General features: G+C 32.4%; 1 protein-coding gene across 5 annotated transcripts in view; it reads left to right on the forward strand.

Moving 5' to 3' along the window:
- Positions 1 to 25,931, forward strand: part of Ccdc91 (coiled-coil domain containing 91) — a 416,145-nt gene that overhangs the window by 168,055 nt on the left and 222,159 nt on the right. For all 5 annotated transcript variants that reach the window (XM_048802484.1, XM_048802482.1, XM_048802483.1 and 2 more), the window contains exon 8: positions 1,029 to 1,136. In XM_048802484.1, coding sequence (XP_048658441.1) covers positions 1,029 to 1,136 — 108 coding nt within the window. The remainder of the gene's footprint in view (positions 1 to 1,028; positions 1,137 to 25,931) is intronic.

Raw genomic sequence — 25,931 nt, forward strand, 5'->3', positions numbered from 1 at the left:
TCAGTGAATGTGCCAATGGTCTGTTTTCTATAAGATTTGTCTGTTCAACTTACTATTCTGATTATGAGTAGTTTATTATCCAGATAGACTTTCAAAAATAGAATATTGACTAAAGAGCTCTATGTACATGGTTGAGTGCTTATTTTAGGACGATTTAGAATTTATAAATAGCATGAAGAGACCATTACAAACATGTTAGCATAACATAAATAAAGTTTTTTAAAGGAAAAGAAAAGAGATTATAATATTTTAAACATCTCCAGTAAGGAAGTGAGTTGGTGGGACATCTTCAAATGATGATTTGGCTTTTCTTAGAACAGTGGTTATATCTTTATATATTACTTAATTTCTTGCATTTATACTATGATTGTCGAGTCTCACATTTTATTACTTTTTATGAATATTGCCTTGAGATTCTGAGTTACATACATTAACTTATATCTTTTTTTGCATTAGAGGCGTGAACTTCCTGGGGGGCAGTTATTTTATGTTTGAAGTTGTTCAGAGTTTCCATCTGCTTCTACTTGACTTGTGGTCTTGAAGATCATGCTTGGCCCATGGGATCTTACAGTGTGCCGAGCGGATGTGGAGTTTTGTCAACCAGTGAAATATGTCTGGCTTTTTTTTTTCTTGTTTCTTTTTTTTCTTTTTCTTTCTTTCTTTCTTTTTTTTTTTTTCCAGCAGCTTTCATATGCTCCTCGTCCTGTGTGGTCTTCACTGAACTGAATTTATATTTAACAGAACTACTCACTCTCTTTATCATTTTCTATGACTTGGCTTTTCTTAAAGAGAAGGTGTGTGGAATGAATAGGTGAGCCAAAAAAACTATAATATTAGCAAATAGGAAAACCTAAAACTGAAAGCTTAAAGTAATATCTATAAATGGACTTCTCTGTTGAGAAATATGTATTTTGTAATGCAAAAGGGGTGTTATATTTCAAATTTGTACAACTGTCAAAAACTTCACATGCCAACAGTATACCCTCAGGTTGTTTGTGATCAAAATGATTTCTTTTGCTTCTTTATAGGCACTACTGCAGTCTTCAGTTAAGCAACAAGTAGAAGCTATTGAAAAACAGTACATCTGTGCAATTGAGAAACAAGCCCACAAGTGTGAAGAGTTGCTAAATACTCAGGTAATAAAAGTGCACATGCAGTGTATATTTATGCTTTTCTTTTGACTCTCCTCCTCTGAGAGCTCTAGAGCTGTTTGTTCAGTTTCATGCCATTTACTTCACTTGGTGTATTTTGGAGAAAAAGTATGCTTATGTAAACTCAAATTTTGAGATTTTTATGATAGACCTAAAATAGGACTAAAGTCCTAAAATATGTGGGCTTGCTCCCAAATTAATGATTATTATGTTAATTTCGGGGTTGTAATAATATTCAACAAATAGCAGAAGCAAAGGGATAACTACAAGTGCACTATGGCACTAGAATGACTTTTAGTGACCAGAAGTTAATAACATTTGAATTTTGAAAATTCAGGCAGGGTGTAGTGGCGCATACCTGTAATCCTAGTGACCCGGGAGGCTGAAATAGGAGGATCACAAGTTTGAGGCCAACCTTAGCAAATTAGTGAGACTCTGTCTCAAAAAAAAAATAATAAAATAAAAAGGGCTGGGAATGTAGCTTAGAGGTAGAAACCTTCTGGGTTCAATCCACAGTACCAAAATAAATAAATAATAACACATATATAATTTATTTTTAACCAATATGTTAAAAACTTAAAAATTGTACATATTAATGGGGGTAACAAAACACTTACTTATACTTGAGTTACATTTTTTTCACATGGTTTCTGTTTGAATTTTTCTATTACTTTTTTTCCCTTTTTATGTTTATTGTCTTTAAAGATTGGAATGATTAAGGAATCAACTGAGGAGAATTTGTAGATGTATCCTAGTATAAATAATGTATGCAAGATGTTCTTGTACAACTTTTCAATAATATAGTTGAAAATTAAATCAACTTTATTTAAATGTACTGTTTATAGGATGAAAAGAAAATTAGCTACAATTTAGAAAACAAAATTAAATAGCGAATTTAAATAGATTTATAGATGTGCCACCTCATCCTGAAGATTGGTACCAGTTCTATTAAATATTTTTCAGTGTTCTTTCAATAAATGGCTTGAAAAAAGGAACACATAGGGAATTTTATAAATTGGATATAACAATCATACTACTTTGAGTGGTGAAATACCATGCCATCAGCAGTATAAAGTGCAGTGACTTCATTTATGCACAGAAATATCACAGAGAAAAATTCAAGTCATAGAACTTTGAAGCAGCATAAAACGTATGTTGGTCGAAATATTTCCTAGACTTGGGCTCCAGGAAACAAACATTTATATTTTACTCATGCTGCATTATATTGAAGGTTTTCTTCGGTTTCTGTCTCATGTTGCCATCATGGCAGCTATATTGAGTATATTTCCTATGCGAAACATTGAAATATACTCAATATAGTATATCACTTCAGAGTGAGAGAGCCCTGTTAGATTTTGTATCAATAATTAAGTACTCTGACCTGGAGTTGACATTTTCAATTCCAATTTATGTCCACATGTCCCGAAACTCCAATCATAATGGGGCTAGCTAATGAGATCTTACCATCCATCTGAAAGGCAGAGAGCAAGAGATATTTGGTAAACTGAAGTAATATATTGCAGTGCTCTTTTGGTCACCATGTATTTGAAGCCTGCATCTCATAGGCAAATTTACATATCTTGTCTCCATAGGAGAAAATCTGAAAGTTCTGTCTTACTAAGACCTTGGACTGAAAAGTCCAGGATTTCTAGGTGATAGAGGAAGGGTTTGGTGTGCTGCAGTGTCTATTCTCAGGTCCAGATATGGTGCCTTTTGATCTGAAGAACTAGGAACTAAAATATAAATTGTTTACCTGAAGCATATCTAGTATAAAAGGTAGGGCATTTACTGTAACTACTCCCAAGAGGAAAGTTAAAGAATTTAAGATATGGCTATTTTTAGTATGTAGTAATTATAGAATCTCACTGACAGGTTAAACAGAAGCATGTGGTCTGGGTGTAGGGATTGCTAATTGATTGATAATGATTCTCTTTTTAGGGTTTTTGGAATAAGTCCCTAGTGCATTGTTTCTTGTCATCTTAAAGTTTTTCCAAGGTTTTTAATTTGGTTTTTGAATTTGCGAATTCCCAAATTTCTGAAACTTTCCTGTGATTTGATGCTTGTGAATTGACTTTTTCCTATAAATTTGTAAATAATTTATTTTAGTGATGTCTCATTAAAATAGCCAAGAGTGGTGCTATTTATGGTTTCAAACAAGTTTCAGATTAAATTATTAATATACAAAAACCAGTTGTTTCTACACCAAGTAGAATTGAAAAGAAAATAAAGAGAGCAATTCCATTTATAATAGCATCCAAGTTAAGAAAATACCTAGGTATAAACTTAACCAAGGTGCAGAAAACCATTTACAATGAAAACTATAAAACATCACTAAAAGAAATGTAAAATTGCCTAAAAGGAAAGATGTATCCTATTTATTAATTGGAAGTATTTGGCCAAGAACACTCCAGGATAGGATACTTATAGGAAACATAAGAAGTTCAGTGTGATGGTTAGTTTGTAAAACTACATGAGTGCTAGAAATGGTGATTTCACATTTGCTAGCTCTTGAGATGTCATTTCAAACTGGAAGTAAGTAAATTTTATTTAACAACAAGATTTTTTTTGGGGAGGAGTACAAATATAGCATCAGTATTGTTCCTTAGTAATCAATTGACTCCCCTCTCTCTTTCCTTAAATGAAAAACTTAAGGGAAAATTTAAGGGAAAAACTGGATTCAACCCTGATTTGTCGCTTAATTCTGTTAACCTATCTGTACCTAATTTGCTGTACCCCAAAGCCTATCAACTTTTTTAGATATGTTCTACGTAAAATTAATTGCATCCTTTATTAAGGAACGTGTGTACCTATATTTGGCCAAGAACACTCAAGTTTAGGATACTTATAGGGAACATAAGCATCATAATCAAGATATAGAACATTTGCATCAGTTCAAGAAGCTTTCTCATTATTGTCTAGTCATGCTCCTCAAATGATCTCTGGTCCCAAGTAACCACTAATCTGTATTCTCTTGCTATTTGTTTGTTTCACCTTTCCTTCCCCCCCCCCCCCCCCCCCCCCCCCCCCCCCCCCCCCCCCCCCCCCCCCCCCCCCCCCCCCCCCCCCCCCCCCCCCCCCCCCCCCCCCCCCCCCCCCCCCCCCCCCCCCCCCCCCCCCCCCCCCCCCCCCCCCCCCCCCCCCCCCCCCCCCCCCCCCCCCCCCCCCCCCCCCCCCCCCCCCCCCCCCCCCCCCCCCCCCCCCCCCCCCCCCCCCCCCCCCCCCCCCCCCCCCCCCCCCCCCCCCCCCCCCCCCCCCCCCCCCCCCCCNCCCCCCACCCCATGTACTGGGTTTGAACCCCAGGGCCTCATACATGCTAGACAAGTGCTCTACTACTGAACCTAGCCCCATTTCATCGTTTCTATAATTTTATATAAAATATAATTTAGATTCTTCTATGTCTGGATACCTTGGTTCATCGTAATGTGTTTTGAGATTCTTTGTGTGTGTATGTGACGGGGAGGTGTATTTATACCTTTCAGTTACTGAATAATATTTTCTTATACAGGCATATAGTATCTTTTTATCTATTCACTTATTGTTAAATACTTAGATTGCTTAAAGTTAGGGGCTGCTATGAATGTTTGCATAAAATTGTTGGGACATATTTTTATTTTTGTTTATACATATTTAGGTATTGACTTGCTGGATCACATGGTAAGTGTATTTAACTTTATAACTAGGTGCCAAACACTTTTTGAAAGTTTTGTTCCATTTTACATTCTTAACTGCTGATGTATAAGAATTCTCTTTGATTTATCCTCTTAGAGCTTGGTATTTTCAGTCATTTTCATTTTAGTGTTTTTTACAGGGGAAAGTGGGGAATGGTATCTAATCCAATGGCATTTATCTGAATGACTTTTGATGGTTAGCATCTTTTCATGTGATTACTGGCTGTTTGTATATTTTCTTTCATGAAATACATATTCAGAGTTTTTGTTCATTTTCCTAAATTGCATACATAAATAATAAGATTTTTCACAAAATTTTGACTGTATGCATTATGAATATTTTATTTTAGTTTTATTTTCTTAATGCTATCTTTAATTCCATTTACTTTTGATGAATGGAATTTTTTTCTTTTATCTATCATCCTTTTAATTCTGTATCTATGAAATCTTTGCCTAATTATACCTGTCAAAGGTTTTCCTCCTGTATTTTCAAAAGATGTGTATTTTCTTCAATTAATTATGTGATCAGTTTTTGAATTAATTTGGGGTATTATGGGATGATATCATCAGATGTCTTCTCCCTCCACCTCATATGCACATCCATTTATTCTAGCACCTTTCAGAGAAAAGACTTTCATTACTCTAACACCTTTGGAGAAAGGTGTTGTGTACAGATTTATGGACTCAATCTAGTGTTTCTCAACCTTGGCACTAATGTTATTGGAGCTTAATTACTCTTTGTTTTGAGGAACTGTCCTATGCATTGTAAAATACTTACCAACATCCCTCATATCTGCCTACTAGGTGGCAGTGGAACATCCTCAATTGTGATAACCAGAAATGTCCTCAGATACTGCTGACACCCTGACAATATTGATACTTTCTTGTCTATGAACATGGAGTATGTCTTTATTTATTTAGTAATTCTTTGATTTAATTCACTGAAGTTTTGTTGTTCCCCTCATGTAGATCTTATACACAATTTGTCGGATTTATAAAATGATTCATTTTAAAGATTGCTAATGGAAATGTAATATATTTTGAGTTTTATTTGTTCCATTTGTTCATTGCTAGTGTATAGGAAAGTAATTGACTTTTGTATACTAATCTTGCATTCTATAACTTTGATATGCTGTAATCACTTAGTAATTCCAGAGGTTGCCCATTCTTTAGGATTTTCTACATAAACAGTCATGTCATCTATAAAAAAGGACACTTTTATTTCCCAATCCATGTACTTTTTATTTCCTTTACTTGTGTCTTGCTTTAGCTAGGATTTCTAGTATGATGTGAAGAAACAGTGGTGAGAGGGCTGGAGTTGTAGCCCGGTGGTAGAGCACTTGGCCAGCATGTGTGAGGCACCATATGCAATCCTCAGCATCACAAAAACAAACAAATGAATGAATGAATGTATTGTGTCAATCTACAACTAAAACATTAGCTTTTTTTGTGATGTTACTGGAAAAGATTCTAGTTTTTCATCATTAAATATGATGTTAGCTATAGATTTTTGTTAAGTATTATTTATTCCTTTGAGGAAGTTATCTTTTTTTCTCATTTCATTGAGTTTTTATCACATATTCATGTTGGATATGTTGATTAGATTTTATCAAATGCTTTGTGTCAATATGATTATGTGATTTTTCTTCTTTAGCTTGTTGATGTGATGTGTTATGTTATTTGATTTTCAATTTTTTTAATATTTTGTTGAGGACTTTTGCCATTGTGTTCATGAGAGAATTGGTCTGTAGGTTTCTTTTAATATTTGTGTCTGGTTTTAGTATTAGAGTAATGTTGATGTCATAGTATGAGTTAAGAAGTATATACTCTGTTTTTACCTTCTGAAGAGACTGTGGAGAATTGGTCTAAATATTTAATTAATTCTTCATTAGAATTCACCAGTAAAGCCATCTGGCTCTGTCCTTTTCTTGTTTGGAAAGTTGTCTTGCTCCATTAGAGCTGTTGTAATGGAATACCACAAACTTGCATTTCATAAACATTAAAAATTCATTTTTCAGTTCTTGAGACTGAGAAGTCCAAGAAAAATCACCTGCAGCTCTAGCATATGACAAGGAACAGCTTCCTAAACAGTGGTCTATTTACTATAACTCACATGGCAGAAAGGTAAAGGAATGTCTCTGGAATCTTTTTTATAAGGACTCTAATCACTTAATCCTCATGACCTAATCAGTTCCCAAAGGTTGTACCTCCTATTACCTTTATCTTAGTGGTTAGTATTTTAAGATGCTAATTTTGCAGAGACATTAACTGTAAGACCATAGCAGTTAATTATTGACTTAGTTAAATTTAATAGATAAATTTATTCATATTGTCTGTTTGTGCTTTTGTGCATTTTGGCAGATTGTGTCTTTGAAGGAATTGGTTTATTTCATCTAGGTTAATCAAATTTGTGAGCATAGAGTTGTCACAGTAATCTGTTATTTAACCTTTTCATATTAATGGGATATGTAGTAATAGCCTCTTTTTGTTTCTGACATGAGTAATTTCTGTCTTTTCTCTTTTTTCCTTGGTTAGCTTGGCTAGAACCTTATCACTTTTTATGGATTCATTTCAACAAGCCAGGTATTGTGTTGTTGATTTCTCCATATTTCCTGTTTTATCTTCTATTAATTTATTATTTCTTTATATGCTTACTTTAAATTTAGTTTACTCTTCTTCAAATCCTAAGGGAGAAGCAGAGATTGTTGATTTTTAGGTCATTCTCATTTCTCAATATATGTTCAGTGCTCTAAATTTCCCATTACTTACTTTATCCCACAATTTTCCAAATTATGTTTTCACTTAGTTTGAGATATTTAGAAATTTCTCTTAAGATTTTCTTTGTCTTAACCCCATGAATTATTTAGAAGTGTATTGTGGTATTTTCCCACCATCCACCTTACTAATTTCTGGTTTAATTCTTTTAAGATCCAAGAACAGATGTTGTATGATTTCTATGACTGTATATTTCTTAAGATATATTTTGTGATTTAGAGTATAGTTTGTGTTAGAGATTTTTCCATGAGAGATCAAGAAGAATGGATATTCTGCTGTTTGCAGGTGCAGTCTGTATTTCTTATATTCAGTTGATATTAGTGTTAAGTTCAACTGTGTTCTCTCTGATTTTCTGACTACTGGATCTGTTCATTTATAATGGAATCATAATGAGGTCTCCAATAATAATAGATAGATTCATCTATTTCTTCTGATAAGTTTATAATCACATCATGGATTTTCCTGCTTTGTTGTTAAGTACACACTCATTAAGGATTCTTGTATTTTCTTGGAGAATTGATAATTCTATAATGCCACTTTTCTTGCTCTGAAGTCTGTGGCCTCTGAAATTAATGTATTTACTTGTGCTTCTTTTGATTTGTGTTATCATGGCATATCTTTCTCCATTTATTTACTTTTAAAATATGTGTCTTTATATTTAAAGTGAATTTCTTTTGGACAACATATAGTCATGTCATGTTTTCTGCATCACTCTAATGCTCTCTTAATTAGTATGTTTATATAATCATTGATGTTTACAGTGATTACTGATGTGGTCAATTTTATATCTACCGTATTTGTTACTATTTTATATTTGTTGTCCTTTTTATTTGTTCCTTGTGAGTTTTAATTGAGCATTTACATAATGCTATTTTCTGCTTCTTTAGCATGTCAATTATACTTTTTTTTTAACTTTTGTAGTGGGTGCCTTAAAAATACTACCTGTGTTGCATATAGTGTGAATATAATTTCATAATAATTAAACAATCCAAATGCCTCTATCCTGTCCCTTGTATCATTATAGTTATTGTCTATTTCACTGACACATATATATGTACATATAATCAAATTACTTGTTGCTATTATTATTTTGAGCAAACTTTATATTCACGTAGGAATAAGAAAATTAAAATTTTTTTGTTTCGTTTTAAAACATAAACCATAAAAACATGGTGTATGTTATAAAATTTTGTTTTATCTCAGATACTTTCCCCATCTTTATGTACTTCCAAGTTTCTGACCTATATCATTTTCTTTTTCTGTAAATATTTGCTGTAAAACTGGTCTAACAACAAATACCTACATTTTTGTTTTTTGTACAAGGTCTTTATTAGTGAATAAGACTTTATATGGAACTATGCTTACTTCTCCTGAATAACTAATTAGTTGTAGATACCTAACTAGGTGATCTGGTAAGTATATGTGAAAAGTCTTTGAATTTTTTTTGCCATTTGATGTTTTTTTATTATTAATTTGAGATTTCCTTATATATTCTGGATATAAATCATTCATTAGAAGGATTAGTAAATATTTTGCCACAATCTGTAACTTTTTTTTATTTTACTAATGTATTTTTTAGAGCTATAATTTTAAATTTATCCATTTTTGTTGTACTGGTTGTAGTTTTGGTCTCATATTTAAAAAAAAAAACACTTTTGCCTGATTCAACATTAAAATATTTTCTCTGATATTTAAAATAATTTAAAAACAAGTTTAATTTGACCCATTTTAAGTTGATTTTTATGTATGGTGCTAGATGTAGATTGAACTACTACTACCTTTTTTGCATATCAGTATCCATTCTTTTTCCAATTTTATTTGCTTCAAAAGAATATTCGACCACTGAATCTCCTTTGTACATTTGTCAAAAATCAACAAATAAAATAAAACTAGTTGAACATATTTATTTGGATCTATTACATGATTCTGTTTTCTTCTATTAAACTAGTTGTCTGTCTCTGGTACTACTATGTTTAATTTACTCTAGATTGTTTGTTTGTGTTGAAAATAAGTGGGATAAATCCTCCAAAATTGTTCAGATATTTCTAAGTTGTTTTTAGCTACTTTAGGTATGTTTTATTTCCATATAACTTTTATTAGCACCTGTCAGTTTTTTCAACAAAGCCTCTTGTCATATTTGTTGCACTTAAATTGAATCAATTTGGCTAAAATATATTTTTGCAACTTTGGGTCTTCTTGTTTATAAACATGGTGTATTGCTGTATTTACTTAGGTCTTCCTTAACTTTCCTCACCAAATTATAAGGTTTCAATGTTCAGTCTTTTACATCGTTTGTCAAGTTTATACCTAAGTATTTTATATTTTATTTAAAAATTTTTTAATTTGTATTTTGATGATGTTGTCGTAAATGGACACAATACCTTTATTTAATTTATTTCAATTTATGTGGTGCTGAGGATTGAACCCAGTGGCTTACACATGCCAGGCAAGTGCTCTCTACTGCTGAGCCATAGCTCCAGCCCCAGTATTTTATATTTCGAATGCTCACTTTTGAACTTTAATAATTTTTCCTTTTCAATTATCTGGTTTTCATTAGTATGATATAGAAATACAGTTGCTATAAATCTTTTATTCTAAATGATCAAAACTTATTACAGTAGTTTTTTTGTTAAGTCCCTAGGATTTTTTATATACAAGTATAATTTTCTGAGTGTAAGGACATTGTTATATCGTTCCTTTTATTCTTGATGCATTTTTTTCCTTACCACATTGCCTGAACTTCTAGTACAGTGGAAAGATAGAAGTATAACAAGTAGATAACTGTCCCTTTTGCTTGATCATGTGCAGAAAGTGTTCATTTTTTTTAATCACTAAATAACATTTTATCTATGTCTGTCCTTGTCAAAATCCTTTATTAGTGTGTTTTTTCTTTCTAGTACTAATTTTTATTTCAAGAATAGATGTTGAATTAAATCAAACACTATATATACACACATTTATTGTATACGTGGATATGTGTGTGTGTTTCATAATATTCCTGTTAAAATATGTTGAAATTTTGCTGAGATCTCTGGTTGTTGTTTTCCAGATATTGATAATTTGTGTCTTCTCTCTTTATTTCTTGTTTTGTCTGGTAGAAGTCAAACAAACCTTAATGTTTTGGAACTTCTCAAAGAACCAAATTTTGGTTTCATTGATTTTTTTTCCTTTGAGTTCTATGTAACTAATTTCTTCTCTAAATGTTTATTATTTAATTTCTATTGCTTATTTGGATTTCAGACTACATTTTTCTAGTGCCTTAGACACCTAGGTCATTGTTTAAGATGTTTCTTTTTAAATGTAGCCTTTTAATGACATAATTTTTTTTTCTAAGTACTACTTTGGGTTCATGTCTCACATTTTCAAATGTCGTGTTTTTATTTTCAATTAACAATGCTTATTAATTTATCTCTTGATTTTTTTAACCAAAGGGCTTAAAAGTGTTTATATAGTTTCCAAATATTTTCATGTTTTCCAAATGTATTCCATTTATTAATTTCTAATCTCACTGTAGTGCAGAAAGTGAACATATTTATGTGGTTTCAATATATTTTTGAGGTTCGTTTTATGGCCGAGAATATGCTTTGTCTTGATAAATGTTCTTCATCTACTTGAAAAGATTGTATATGCTGCTGTTAGTGGAGAGTTTTACAAATATCACTTAGGTCAGGCTTTTGATCATCTTGGTCAAGTATTCTGCTGTTGTTAGTGTTTTCTACTCTCCTTGTTCTGCCAGTCATTGAGAGGCAGACGTTGAAATATCTGACTTGTAATTATGGATATAACTGGTCTTGCATACTGTTCTATCAGGTTATTCTATAAGTTTTGACACACATATATTTGAAACATGTGCATTTAGAATTATTATATCCTCTTAATATAGTTAGTTGTATGTTTACTGCTGTGAAATGCCCTTCTCTTTCTGGTAATATTTTTTCCCTAAAATCTGTGTCAATCATATTAATAGAAACTCTCCACCATTATTTTGATTATTGTTAGTGGGGTGTATTTTCCGTGGCCCTTTCATTTTTTACCTATTTATGTATGTTTAAAATGGATCCCTTGTTGAAAGCTTTAAGGTAGTTTATTGTTATTAATGTTTTGGAACTTTTTTGAAAAAACTTGCTTTTTTGAACAGACTGCTGACTTCTAATTGTATTTTTAAAAGATCTTAGATTTCTTGTGATTATTAATATTTTTAAATGTATCATTTCATTATTATTTATCATTTTATTATTTGTCCCAAGTGTTCATTGCCCCCTTCCCAATTTTCTGCTTACTTCTGTTTTGAGTACTGATACAATTTTGTTTTTTGTTGGCCTGTCACCTATAATTCTTTGTTGTATTGTTTAATGATTGCTTTAAAGGAAGGTGATTGGCACTTTTAAAAAAGGATTGATAGTAAATATTTACTGCTCTCTCTTGCAGTTCTTCCTCATATTTAGTATAGGGTTATCTCTGGCAAATTGCTGTTGCCCAGGAAACCTTTTTCCTTGTTTTTGGGGGGGTATTATTTATTTTTTATTTAATTAAACTACCTTTTGTTACAGGTTCCCTTCCAATTTAAGACTTGAAAATATAGTGAGAAAACAGCCATAAACAATGTAAAAATGAATGGCATCTCTGTGTTTCAATAAGAGTTTTATTCACAAATTAGTTTATAGGTCAGATTTGAAGTGTGAAGAATTCAACCAATTTCTGCTTCTGAAGTTGGTAAAATTTGGAACTGGTATAATTTGGAAGATTTGGGAATCTTGGGTTCTTGATTTCTTCTTTCTAGAAATTTTTACTCAAATATTCATCATCATGAAAAAATCTCTTGTATTACTTTTTAATAATGCTCCTTTTCCTGCATAGTCTGATGAAGCAGTTCTAAGAGGGTAAAGGAGTATATGAAATTTAACCATAGGAAATTGGCAATATTTAGCTGTTTTAGTCTACAAAAGCAGTCTTATTTGGTACACTTCCATCTGTTATATTTTTTAACAAGAACTGGGTTTATTCATTGTTTCCACAATATTGGGAGACATGATTTGTCATATCATTTTACAGATTGTTTTGATGTTGAGAATAGTGTGCCGGAATGGGGATAGAGTGTGTTTTAACTGTGCAGAGTAAGCGACTTCTTCGCTATTCATTTTGGTTCTTTGTGATTTAGTTTGAGCTCATATATCCACATTTTTAATAGGTATATTAGATAATCTTTATCAATGAAGAGAAACACTGCTTTCTTATTATTCTTATCCAGAAACTGTTATTCTGAATTTCTCATTCCACTTATTTTATGCCTTTAGCCTCAAATTAGCTAATGGTATAGGTTAGAGGAAAGTGTGCTTATATTTTTATATCTTTGTGAGCTGAAAAGTCAGTCAGTTTACATCATAATTTTTATTCTATATTTGGATTTGGGCAACTGTATAATTTCCTTATACCTCTTTGTTGAAATCTTTTCATTAGGGTTCATTGTAGTAGCTACTGAAGAACAGTGTATCCCAGTTGGCCTGGAGAAGATACCAGAGGAATCTGCATTGACAAGCTCTACTAACCAACCTTTATCTGTCATCATTTGCCTTTCCCCATAAGTTGCCACCCCTACAGACTTGGTCTTTTCCTTGTCTTGTCGCCTCTCTAAAAATTCACTGTTGTTTGTAGATGTTATTTAAGATGGAGTTCAAAACCATCTTTTTAAGAACTACTCATTTCTTGGGGTTTTCTGAAATACAAATGTTAGTAAACTTCTGCTTTTTTAATTTAATTAAACTATCTTTTGTTACAGGTTCTCTTCCAATTTAAGACTTTGTTTTATTTAATTAAATTATCTTTTGTTACAGGTTCCCTTCCAATTTAAGACTTTGGAAGTAGAATAAAATATGCTTTTTCTATAGGTCTCACTGGATTTTACCCCCATATTTACAAATTTTTTTTTACCTTTTGCTTTGTGTTTCCTCTCCCATTTTGTGCATTCATTTTTCTTTCTTGTTTATGATATTTATTAATTATAAAGTATAAAACTTCATTAATGTTTTTTTCTGAAATTTTTTGATATGCCATTATTAAATGAATAATATTTCAGACTGTTTTTAACAAGTTATATGAAATTTGACAAGTTATATGAAATTCAATATCAGTTTTTTCCACTGAAGATATATCTCTTCTGTTACTTATCTCTTATATTGTTTTAATTAATTGTGTTTTATAGATAATCCATCTTTTCTACATGGTTTTTGGAATAGTTTTTCATTTCTGTCAATATCCTTGATAGTCTATAACTTCATTTTTATAATTTTTAAACATTCTGCTGAGTCATGGCAATGATAGCTAACTATCTGCAGAAATTGTTCTTCCTCATATATAGTATAGGGTTATCTCTGGCAAATTGCTGTTGCCCAGAAAACCTTTTTCCTTGTTTTTATTGGGTAGTTGTAGTTCATAAGAAACCTGCTATTTCCTTGATGCTCCCATGAAATACCGTAAAATAAAATGATTGATGTGAAATAGTACTTTTTAAACTCAACAGTTTAATTTATATTATTATTATTTTCCCGGACAGTACATAAGATTTGAGTACTTAATTTTCAATGTTTTGTGAATGGAAGCAATATCGCTTCTTACCAAGATAGTGGGTAGATATGTCTTTTCTAATAATACATTTTTCAGAATTGTATCTCTGTCATTAAGTGATGCATAATTACATAAATTTTAGAATCAGCTTGTTGAGTTATAGAGAATGTATTGGTGATGTGTTTTGATTTGAATTATATTGCCACAGTGAAACTAAAAATTTATTGAATCTTCCCATGAATGATGATCTTATCTCTTATTAGTCCACCTTTGATTTCTTTTATCAGTATGTATTAGTCCATTTTCTGTTGCTAATAATACAATACCACAGAATAGATAAGTATTGAAAAAAAAAAAGGTTCATTTTGGTTCATGGTTCTAGAGGTTCAAAGCCAAGCCAGACTGGGTGATGCGTTTCTTGCTGGCATAGTACCAAGGCCATTCAGGGAATCACATGGCAAGAGAGGAAGCATACATATGTCTTTCTCTCAGTATTTCATCATGGGGGCTCCACCCATGATTATCTAATCCTAATCACCTCCCAAAGGCCACACCTCAAAACACCATACTTGGATTAAGTTTCCATACTTATAATACCTCAGAGTGGTTATTAAACCCAATATTTGTTTCAAAGGGGACCAACTACATTGAAACCATAGTACAGTTTTTTGTGGTTTTCTGTGTACAGATATTATATAAACTTTGTTAGATCTACAACTATTTCATGTTTTAGTGTGATTGTAAATGGTTCCAATTTTATATCAATTTTCAATTCTTGTTAGTAGAAATATGCATGATTTTAAAATATAGGCTTTGTATCATGTGGCTTTGACAGACTCTTTTTCAATGGGAAAAATTTAGGAGCTTATTTTAGAGATTCTCTGTAATTTGTTACGTAGAAAATCATGCCATCTTGAAATACAGATACTCTCTGATATTCATATTTCCCCTTCTCCTCTTCCTCTTTCCTCCCCTTCCTCTTCTTTTTTTTTGGGGGGGGGAGGGGTGTCCTATTGCACTGGACAATTTATCCAGTAAACCATGAATGGGAATAATCAGAGTAGATATTCTTAACCTTGTTCCCAGTCTTGGAGGAAAGCATTTGGTCTTTCGCCATTAATTTTTTAAATTCTACATTCTGTATTCTGCCATTAACTCCCATTCTGTATTTTTTTTCCATCTCAGTTATTCAGTTTTGCATTTCTAAAAATTTGATTTCAATCGTAGCCGCAGTCTGGCTGGGCACAATCAGGAGCCACTTGTCAAAAGAAACTAACTTTATTTTTAGAACCACACACGCCAAACAAAACAGCCTCTCAGGAAAAACCCTCAGAGCCCCAACTGCCACCACAGGCTTTCCACAAGCCTCTCTCTCCAACACACAAGCCTCTCTCTCCCACAAGCCTCTCTCCACCTCCCACAATCCTCCTGCTCTTGAGGCCGATTGGCTGGGTCACGTGGGCGGAGCCAAAAAAGTCCCCCAATGAGCAGCTCCATGGTCTGAAAGGGCAGGGAAACAGCCCAATGAGCATCACTGCAGAGGAGCCAATCAGCTAGATGTTGCTGGGGCTGCTGTGAGCCAATCATCAGCCGGCAGCTGGAAGTTTGCTGGGGCCCCTTCGGCTGTGGCTCTCAACAAATCGTAGTATATTTATGCTTCTTTTCACTTTCCTGAGCCTATGGCCTATGCTATAATAATCATTTTAATGTTTTTATTAATTCTATCATCTGTATAATTTCTGGTTCAGTTTTGAATGATTTCCTTTTCTCCATGTTATGAATTGTATCTTGCTGCTTCTTTTCATGTCTGCTAGTTTTTGATAAGATGCCAGGCATTGTCAGATTTATTCATTGATGCTAGATAGTTAGATATTTCAAACAGCATTCTGTGGCTTTTTCCCTGGGGTATAATTATTATTTAGAAATAGTTTTGACCCTTTTAAAGTTTGTTTTTATAATTTGTTAGGTGAAACCAGAGCAGCTTGTAATCTATGGCTGATGTTGCCTAACTCCTGAGACAGTATCCTTTTGATCCCTCTACTTAGTGCCCTAGGGGGTTGCTTCAATCTGGCTGGGAAAAACTCTAATTATTCTTAGACTTGTGTGAACTTTGGGTATTGTTACTGCTTCTTCTTTTGGGTAGTTTTTTTCCTTTAACCTGGGATGGTTTTTCTCACATGCACACTCAGCCAGATTCTGGGGAAGAAACCTTTTTCAGATCTTCAAAGATCTCTGTGGGACTCCTCTTTCATTGGTACTTCACTAGGTAAACTGCCTTGCTTTGGCTTCTCTGGAATCTCATCCCTTTTTTATCTTGAGAAGGACATTGCCAGGTTTTGCTTTGCTTTGAATTTTCTTCATTGAGCCCTAGAAACTCTCCAGGCAGTGAAATGTGGGTATTTCTAGAACTTATCTCATTTGATTCCCTGTTTTCAGGGCTGTTCTGGACTACCAGTAGTTTACTACCTCACAAATGTTATGTTTTTTCCTTGTGTTTTATTTATTTAAGCAGAAAGATAAACCTAGTTTATCTCATTTTTCCCCCCTTTTGTACTAGGAATTAAGCCTATGGCACTCTACCACTGAGTTATATCCCCAGCCCTTTTTATTTTTTTATTTTGAGACAATGACTTGATAAGTTGCCCAGGCAGGCTCCAACCTTGGGTTCCTCCTGCCTCAGCCTCCTAAGTAGTGGGGATTATAGGAATGTACCATCATACCCAGCAGTCTGAAGTGAAGTGGCAACAGTTTGATATTATAATAAAGATTTTTTTGTTCTAATTAGTTATACACAATAATAGAATGCATTTTGACACATCATACATAATGGAGTATAAGGTCTCATTCTTACGGTTGTACATGATGTTGTGTAATCATATATGCACGTAGGATAATAATGTCCTATTTATTCTAACATCATTCCTACCCTCATACCCTCTCCCCTCACTGCTCTCCCCCTGTATAATCTGAAGAACCTCTATTCCACTCTACTTGCCCCCCTTTTTGTGAATTAGCATATGCATATCTGAGAAAACATTTAGCCTTTGGTTCTTTGGGATTGAAATATTTCACTTAACATGATAGTCTCCAGTTCCATCTGTTTACCTGCATATGCCATAATTCTGTTCTTCTTTAAGGCTGAGTAATTTCCATTGTGTGTATATTTACCACTATTTTTTTAATCCATTCATCCATTGTAGGGCATCTAGGTTCCACAGTTTAGTATTGTGAATTGAGCTGCTATAAACATTGATGTGGCTATGTTACTGATTTTAAGTCCTTTGGGTATATGCCAAGGAGTGGGATAACTGGGTCAAATGATGATTCCATTCAAAGGTTTCCATAATGGTTGCACCAATTTGCAGACCCACCAGCAATATATGACTGTACCTTTTTCTCCACATCATCGACAACATTTGTTGTTGCATGTATTTTTGATAATTGCCATTCTGACTGAAGTGAGATGAAATCTTAGTTTTGATTTGCATTTCTCTAATTGCTAGAGATATTGAACGTTATTTCTTATATTTGTTGATCAATTGTGTTTCTTCTATGAAGTGTCTGTTTATTTAGCTCCTTAGCCCATTTATTGATTGAGTTATTTAGGTTTTTGGTGTTAAGTTTTTTTAGCTCTTTATATATCCTGGAGATTAATGCTTTATCTGAGGTGCATGTGGTAAAGATTTTCTCTAATTCTGTAAGCTCTTCCTGTTATTGATTGTTTCCATTGCTGAAAAGAAGCTTTTTAGTTTCATTACATCCCATTTCTTGATTCTTGATTTTCCTTCTTGTGCTTTAGTAGTCTTGTTAAGGAAATCATTTTCTAAGCTGATATGGTGGACATTTGGGCCTACTTTTTCTTCTATGAGGCACAGGGTCTGTGTTCTAGTGCCTAAGTTCTTGATCCTCTTTGAGTTGATTTTTGTTCAGGGTGAGAGATAGGGGATTAGTTTCATTCAGCTATATATGGATTTCCAGTTTTCCCAGCATCTTTTCTTGAAGAAGATATCTTTTCTCCAGTGTGTGTTTTTGGAACCTTTGTCTAGTATGAGATAACTGTATTTATGTGGGTTTGTCTCTGTGTCTTCTATGCTGTACCATTGGTTTACATATCTGTTTTGGTGCCAATACCATGCTGTTTTTGTTACTATGGCTCTGTAGTAATGATTTAAATCTGGTATTATGATGTTTCCTGCTTTATTTTTCTTGCTAAGGATTGCTTTGGCTATTCTGGATCTCTTATTTTTCCAAATTAATTTTATGATAGCTTTTTCTATTTCTACAAAGAATGTCATTGGGATTTGAATAAGAATTACATTAAATCTATATAACGCTTTTGGTAGTATAGCCATTTTGACAATGTTAATTCTGCCTATCCAAGAGCATGGGAGATCTTTCCATCTTCTAAGGTCTTTTTAAATTTCTTTCTTTAGGGTTCCTTCATTGTATAGGTCATTCACCTTTTTTGTTAGATTGATTCCCATATATTTTATTTATTTTGAGGCTATTGTGAATAGGGTAGTGTTCCTAAGTTTTTTTCAGTGGATTCATCACTGTTGTATTTGAACTCATTTGATTTATGGGTATTAATTTTGTATTCTCTTTGCTGAATTCATTTATTAGTTTTAAAAGTTCTTTGGTGGAATTTTTTGCATCTTCTAAATATAGAATCATGTCATAGGCAAATAGTAATAGCTTGGTTTTCCTAATTGTTATCCCTTTAATTTCTTTTTTCTTTTTTGCCTAATTACTCTGGCTAGAGTTTCAAGAACAGTGTTGAATAAAAGTGGTACAAAAGGGCATCCTTGTCTTGCTCCAGTTCTTAGAGGGAATGCTTTCAATTTTTCTCCATTTAGAATGATGTTGGCCTTAGGTTTAGCATATGTAGCTTTTACAGAGTTGAGGTATATGCCTACTATTCCTAGTTTTTCTAGTGTTTTGAACATGAAGAGATGCTATATTTTGTCAAATGCTTTCTCTGCATCTATTGAGATGATCATGTGATTCTTGTTTTTAAGTTGAAAAGATGAAACATTAAAAAAATAGAAGGGAAAGAAGGTTTAGAAATAAGAAGCTCATTGAATTCTTCATCTATACAATATAGATGTATTCAAGATTTTCTATTTTATTGGGGTATAAATTTTCAATAGTTTCTGATTGTCTTATCTATTTCAATAGTATCCATTGTGAAATTTCCTTTTTTGTCATGAATTTTAGTAATTTGAGTATGAACAAAGATTAGTAAGTAAAACCAAAGGAATATAAACAGAAAACTAAAATAATCTAAGAAATGGTGAAGAAAATCCAGAATACAAGTAAACTGAGCTATATCCCCATCCCTAATCAAAATTAATCAAGTTAATTTTGATTAGTGTTTTGCACAGCCAAATTTAAGTAAATATAACATTCAGAATGTTTATTGAGACATTTAATGTGGCTATTATAGAACTTCAAGTAAAACGTCTGCCATCAAAATAATTATAGAAGATAAAGGCAAAATAAGTCCAACAGTTAAATATAAAAGTTACTAAATAATTATAATATTTAATGAGGACTAACTATATCCTGTGTATTGGTCAAAATGCTTGATAGACATCATTTTATTTATCTGTTCATTTATGCACTCTTTATTTGTTTGTACATATTATATAAGGACAGGAAACAATTTTGAATGTTTTATATCAAACCCTGAAAATGGTCCTTAGGAAAGAAAGTGTAAGCCGCAGGCTTACAGTCAAGTGTGGAAAACCAAAGGTACTACCAGGCAATTACAATAAAATGAGAATAATTGGTAATAACAGAATCAGGACAAGATGCTTTACAGATTCATTGACTCCTTTATTCTACCACATTTAGGTAGAAACATCATCTGGTTTAGGCCAACAAGTAAAACTATAGTCTTATTTTCATTATCCTGTTAAGCTGATTTGAAAATCAGATTGGATTTAAAAGCAAATGTCATGAGAAAAATATTAACAAATATTGCTTTGTCAGTCCGTTTCCAATAAACAGTATACAGCGTTATCAACAAAGTGTTTACTTTTGTCCAGTGAGAATACTGCAGAAAATTTATTAAAAGCCATTTTATAAGCCTTTTTTATTGATGTAGATCAATCTGTAACGAAGGACAACAGTTGCCAGGTGGGGTGGCACATACCTGTAATCCCAGTGACTCATGAAGATGGCAAGGTTGAGGCCAGCCTCAGTAACTTAGTGAGACCCTTTCTCAATAGAAAAACTAAAAAGGGCTGAGGATATAGCTCAGTGGTAAAGGGCTCTTGGGTTCAATCTCCAGTACAAAAAGAAAAAAATAAATAAATCACAACTGATAGTAACGTCTATCAACATTTACTGTGTGCCAAGTACTGCAATAGATTCCTCTCATTTACTGTTTTTAAGATTTCTTTATTGAAACACTGAGGGATAACTGGTAATTTGATAAAACTTAATAACATGCAGTTAACAAATTTGGATTTGATTGCAAATCTAACTTCAGAATTTAAAGCAAAAAATACCACAAATGCAAAGAGAATTTAATAAAAATTCTGTTGTAGATAAACATAACGATATGTCTATGACAGGTAATATTAGACTAACTAAAACTTTAATAATTTGCTATTAATTGGGGAACTGAAGAATTAAGAAAAAAAGTTTGATGGTTACAAGTCTATGTATGATATTGTCTTTCAGTCCTCTTATAAACTTAATTCCTCTTCTTCCTTCACAAATTACACTCCTCCCTCCCTAAAGAATAGTGTTTCTATGCAGAAAATACTAGTGATCCATAGCATATACTTTAGAAATTCTGAAATATAATTATAGAATATTTGAACCTAATAATTTCCAAGTAGAAAGAACATAGGACATTGAATTTTTTCTTTGCCAAATGCCTGGAGAAATTTATAAAATTTATAACCTAATAATATAACATGATAAGTTAAATCAGAAGTAGAATTATAGATTGAATGTACTTTCTCATTTTCATATAAAATGCAGTGCTAAGGGTAGAGTTACACCCCATGGGGGGGTGGTGACAGGGGGAGTGGTATATAAAAATTTCATTCAAATTGCCTGTAACTGTTATACCTTCTGATATCTAGAAAATATGTATAAAATTTGATACATTACAAATTATTCTAGGTAAGATTTTCCCTTTTCTGTTTCTTTGTGAATAGCAATTGATACTTTATTCAATTTGAAACTATTTAGAGAAGTTTAGCTATTGTAGAAAATTTGAAATTATTGTAGTTAAATTTTAGTACTATTGTCAGCTTGACCTTGATGTCCATAGAGCTGTAAATGAAAATAGAAATTTAAAACCTAAACATGTATTCTCTTGTTTAAAATCTTACTTTCCCTGTTTTAAAAGTATAATAATTAGGTAGATATTTATTTGACATTTGTACTAGACATGGTTGAGAGCTAGAAAAATAGCAAATTTTACTATCAAGGAATTTTCAGTTTACATGTTCTTTGGAAAATGGGAAGTAAAGAGAGAAAAAGAGGGGAAAAGGGTAAGGGAAGAAAAAGAAGAAAAACACTCAAGTAGTATTTTTTGTTCTAGTTCTGTTCTATTTCTTTCCCCATACTTGTGATTATAGGTTATATGACATCTTCACCTTTCACTTAAGGGTATTACAGATATGCATTTTTAAGTCCTCTTTCCTCATTACTCTGAAAACTTACTGGGGGCAATGATATTTTCATTAAATATTTTAATTTCCAATGTCCAGTCTTTTAGAGTCACTCAATAATTTAGAATATACAAATTCATTTTTTCTTCCTAAACAAGTTTTTTTTTCCCCCCATACTGGGGGGTTTTCTACCATGGGAAGCTTAGGTTATTACCTTTATATTGTGGTGCTTTTCTGATTTGTCTCTATGTAGTCTGTGCTGTTATCTCCTGGAGTTTTGTTTAGTAGTGGATAGAGTCCCTAATGGAGCATTTGCATCTAGCACTTCTCCTTTTGAGATGGGACAAATGCTTAATGTTATCTGTATGGTCTGAGTTTTTTTATTTAGGAAGATATTGAAAATTTGGGGTTTTATCTTTACTGTGCTTTTCAAAAGTACTATAATCCACATCAGGATAGTCAAAGTTTAGTTTTCTCATTGATTCAAGCAGAATTTATCTGGGTCAATTTAATTCAATGCTGTTTTCAGCAATTATCTTTTCATGCTAATCCTTATATGGTAATATGGGATAAAAAGCTAAGTATCAAAATCAAAATTTATAAGAATTAGTTAATTGCAAATATTACTAACTCTTTTTTTATTTTTTCACTTAATATCGTATACAGGTACTATAAATAATAACAACACTACTTTTGTAAAAAGAGTTATGACATTATTATGCATTCTTAGCATACCAGCAAGATCTCAATCTCTTAAAATAGGGTGATGAAAAAGTGTGCCTTGAGACTATTTATCTGCCAGGGAAAACACATTTTTATTAACTGCTAATTATTGTCCCAAATGTATATATTGATATGTTAGCAGATTGTATAGCTGGTCATAAAATTGTTTTTCTCCTACCACATACTTTACTTTTCTTTATCCTCCACATCTGGCAAATTAAAGAGTTAAAGAAGTAAAACTTTAAATTGAAATCTACTCATAAAATAAGACAATCTGCTTCTCTTAAATGCATTCTTTGAGAAAGTAGACAAATCATTATTCTCACTTGAAAAAAACATTTTGTAATATTAAGAAGAAAGTAACATTTAAGTAACATTAAGAAGAAAGTAGAGAAAGAATAGTTATGTATTTATATTTTTCTTCTCTGATTCCTCGATGTTTTTCTTCCCTAACATCCCTTAGTACAAAATTACTTCTTTTAGATAGAGGACTTGTTTGAGTAAAACAGAAGCCCCAGAATAGGAAAAAAAAAAAAAAAAAGCTGTATTTGTGCATTTAGACTGTAAATTATGTGCATGATTTCCTGACCAGGATAGTTGTGATCAAGGAACATGCAAAGGAAAACAGTGAAATGATGCCTATTGAGATGTTTTAAAGAGTGACCTAGTTATATTCAACTATGCAAATGGAAAATAATAATCTTAACTTCCAAAATAATATTTTTCCAGATGGTGTTTGTAATGATGGCGAATAGGCATAATTCCAGAATGAATTATTAAAGAAGAATGGTAACATTGTAAGCAAGATGGATTTCTAAGAAATTATTGTCAGGCAAACCTTAATTTTTGAGGAACAAATTTGTTAGACTAGTCAGTCAGGAAGATAAGAAAGAACCAAATTGCTTACTTTTAAGAAATCAAGTTTCTCATAAAATCATTATGAACAGAAATGGGAAATATATGAGAACAAGGGCATTAGAGAAAAAACTGGCTAAAAGACTGTACCAAATTTTTCAGTGTATGGATCAGTACCACTTAGAGGAAAATCTGTAGTGAAATGCTACAGAATGTTATTTGCATCCTTATTCTGCTCAATATTGTTATCAATGTTTGTTAAAAATACTGAAAGCATATATTCACTTTAGTATGTAACAGTCATATTTAAGGTATTTTAGAAACCTGAAATAGTGGGACTACATCCAAAGTGAAATTCACAAGGAATAAATTTTAGGGCCTCATTCTAAAAACTTCTGCATCAATGGAGGTTTAGGAAGAATCAAACTTGACCATATAACATGTATTTGATATTTAGGGTGTTTTGATGTTGTTGCTATTGTGAGTTTCAAAACGTAATTTAATTTTAGTCTCATATAATAGAAATTTAAGTTCTAAAAAATGGTATTAAGGATATTATATTTTTAAGGTTATATTCAGATTGAATATTTATAGGAACGTGAACATAGAGCTGAAGTGAAAGGAAAATATATGAATAACAGCTGAAAGTTCTTGAAATAAATTGCTTATTTGGAAGATTATTATATGGGAAAAATATTAGACTTTTTTTATTATTGTTATAGTTTTGATATGTTGTACCTCCCCAAAGCTCACGTGTGGGACAATGCAAGAATGTTCAGAGGTGATACCATCAGATTATGAAAGCAATAATCTAATCAGTGGGTTGATCTACTTGAATGGATTAACTAAGTTGGTCACTATAGGCAGGTAGGGTGTACCCTGAGGAAGTAGGTCACGGGGGTGGGGGGGTGGGGGGCAAGTCTTCAAAGTGTAGGTTTTCTCTCTGGTGAGCAGAGCTCTCTGTGTTTCCTGGTTGTAATGAGCTAAGCAGCTTTCTTCAACCGCACCCTTCACCATGAGTTTGGGTACAGACTGAACCTCTGAAACCATGAATTAAAATGAACTTCTCTTTCTCTAAGTGGATCTTGTCAGGTATATTGGTTACAGTGATACACAGAAAACTAAGGTGAATGCATTGAAATTAATGCATATTCAACTCATTATGAAAATTTAAAATTGAATTAGGGTGAACCTAATTATATTATACTGACATTATATTATATTGACCTTATATTAGACAATTTTTGCATGCAAAATAGCTATTTAATATAGTTCGACCTAATATAAAGAGGTAGTGTGTAATTTTCCATTGAAGTAGCAAATTTTCTTTACCTATAGTAACCAATCATAGCATGGATACTTATTTAATGGGTAATTTTTACAGAGGTTTCAAGCATTAAATGAGTGATCAGATTCCGTGTTCTTTAAGTGTATTTTAAATCCTAAGGTTTTGTCCTTCTAGAAATTGAATTTAATTTTTGCACCTAATATGCATTTGCTCAATGAAGATCCAGATAGACCAGGGCATTGCCATGGTTGACATCATCATTCCTGACCTAGAATGTCTTCATTTATCTGGTTTCATGAACATTTGTCACTAAACTTAAATTTTTATCTTCATTTGCCGCTCCCATTGTTTCCCCTCCAGTAGGCGGAACAATTTTAAAGTAACATGACCTTATTTGAATAGAAAATTGTATGCAATGGTGGGCCATTTGCTCTCCAATCTTTAATAAGAATATTTCTAAAAACCATTTCTGCTTTCCTTATGTTGACAGCTTAACAAACAAGCAAAATTCCAACACTTTTTCTATTATAAACCAGTGTATTTGATACTTTATTTCAGAAATATTGATAATTTTCTTTAAAATCTTCACTCTGGATAAAATTAATATTTTGAAATAATTTTTGTTAAATACTAAACTTTACTAGAAAAAGTATCCTAAGTAGATAGCAGAAATGATGGTTAAGTCTGCTACCTTTTTGTAGAAAAGTTATATTGAAAATGAGTTTCTACCCACTAACTTTGTTTCTTTGCTCAGAGATGTTTATAATAAGTCATGTTTTAAATAACAGTTCTAATTAAAGTATGAGGTATGAGAAAGATCTTCATGCTTGATGGATTCCAATTGGAAAGTTATTATATGTAATATGTATATGTAATATGGGTACTGTATGATGATAGAAGTTGGATCTTAGATGAAACTCTCTTGTTACCTGGATGTTCAGAGGCCACAAGAATCAAGCTCTGCAGTAATAGCCTGCATTTAAATTATCATCATTTGAACCACTTTCAATGTCTCTTTCAATAAATGATGATTCGTTAGGTATCTTATAATTTTATTCATAGAGTCATTAGTTCTTCATCTGTCTTACCTGTTGTAAAGCCTGTAGTATTTTGATAGTATGAAATCTGGTGAAAGAACAAATAAGTATGTAGGTAAAGTCAGGGTTGAAGTTAAGAGTTTAAAAATATCATACTCTTCACAGGCAGCCTATTCCAAAAAGCATGTGCAGTTACATTGTTTGGTGTGTTCAGTCTCTAGCATTTTACTGTATTAACT

Source organism: Marmota marmota, unplaced genomic scaffold, assembly GCF_001458135.2.
Source record: "Marmota marmota marmota unplaced genomic scaffold, marMar, whole genome shotgun sequence".
NCBI classification, from domain to species: domain Eukaryota; kingdom Metazoa; phylum Chordata; class Mammalia; order Rodentia; family Sciuridae; genus Marmota; species Marmota marmota.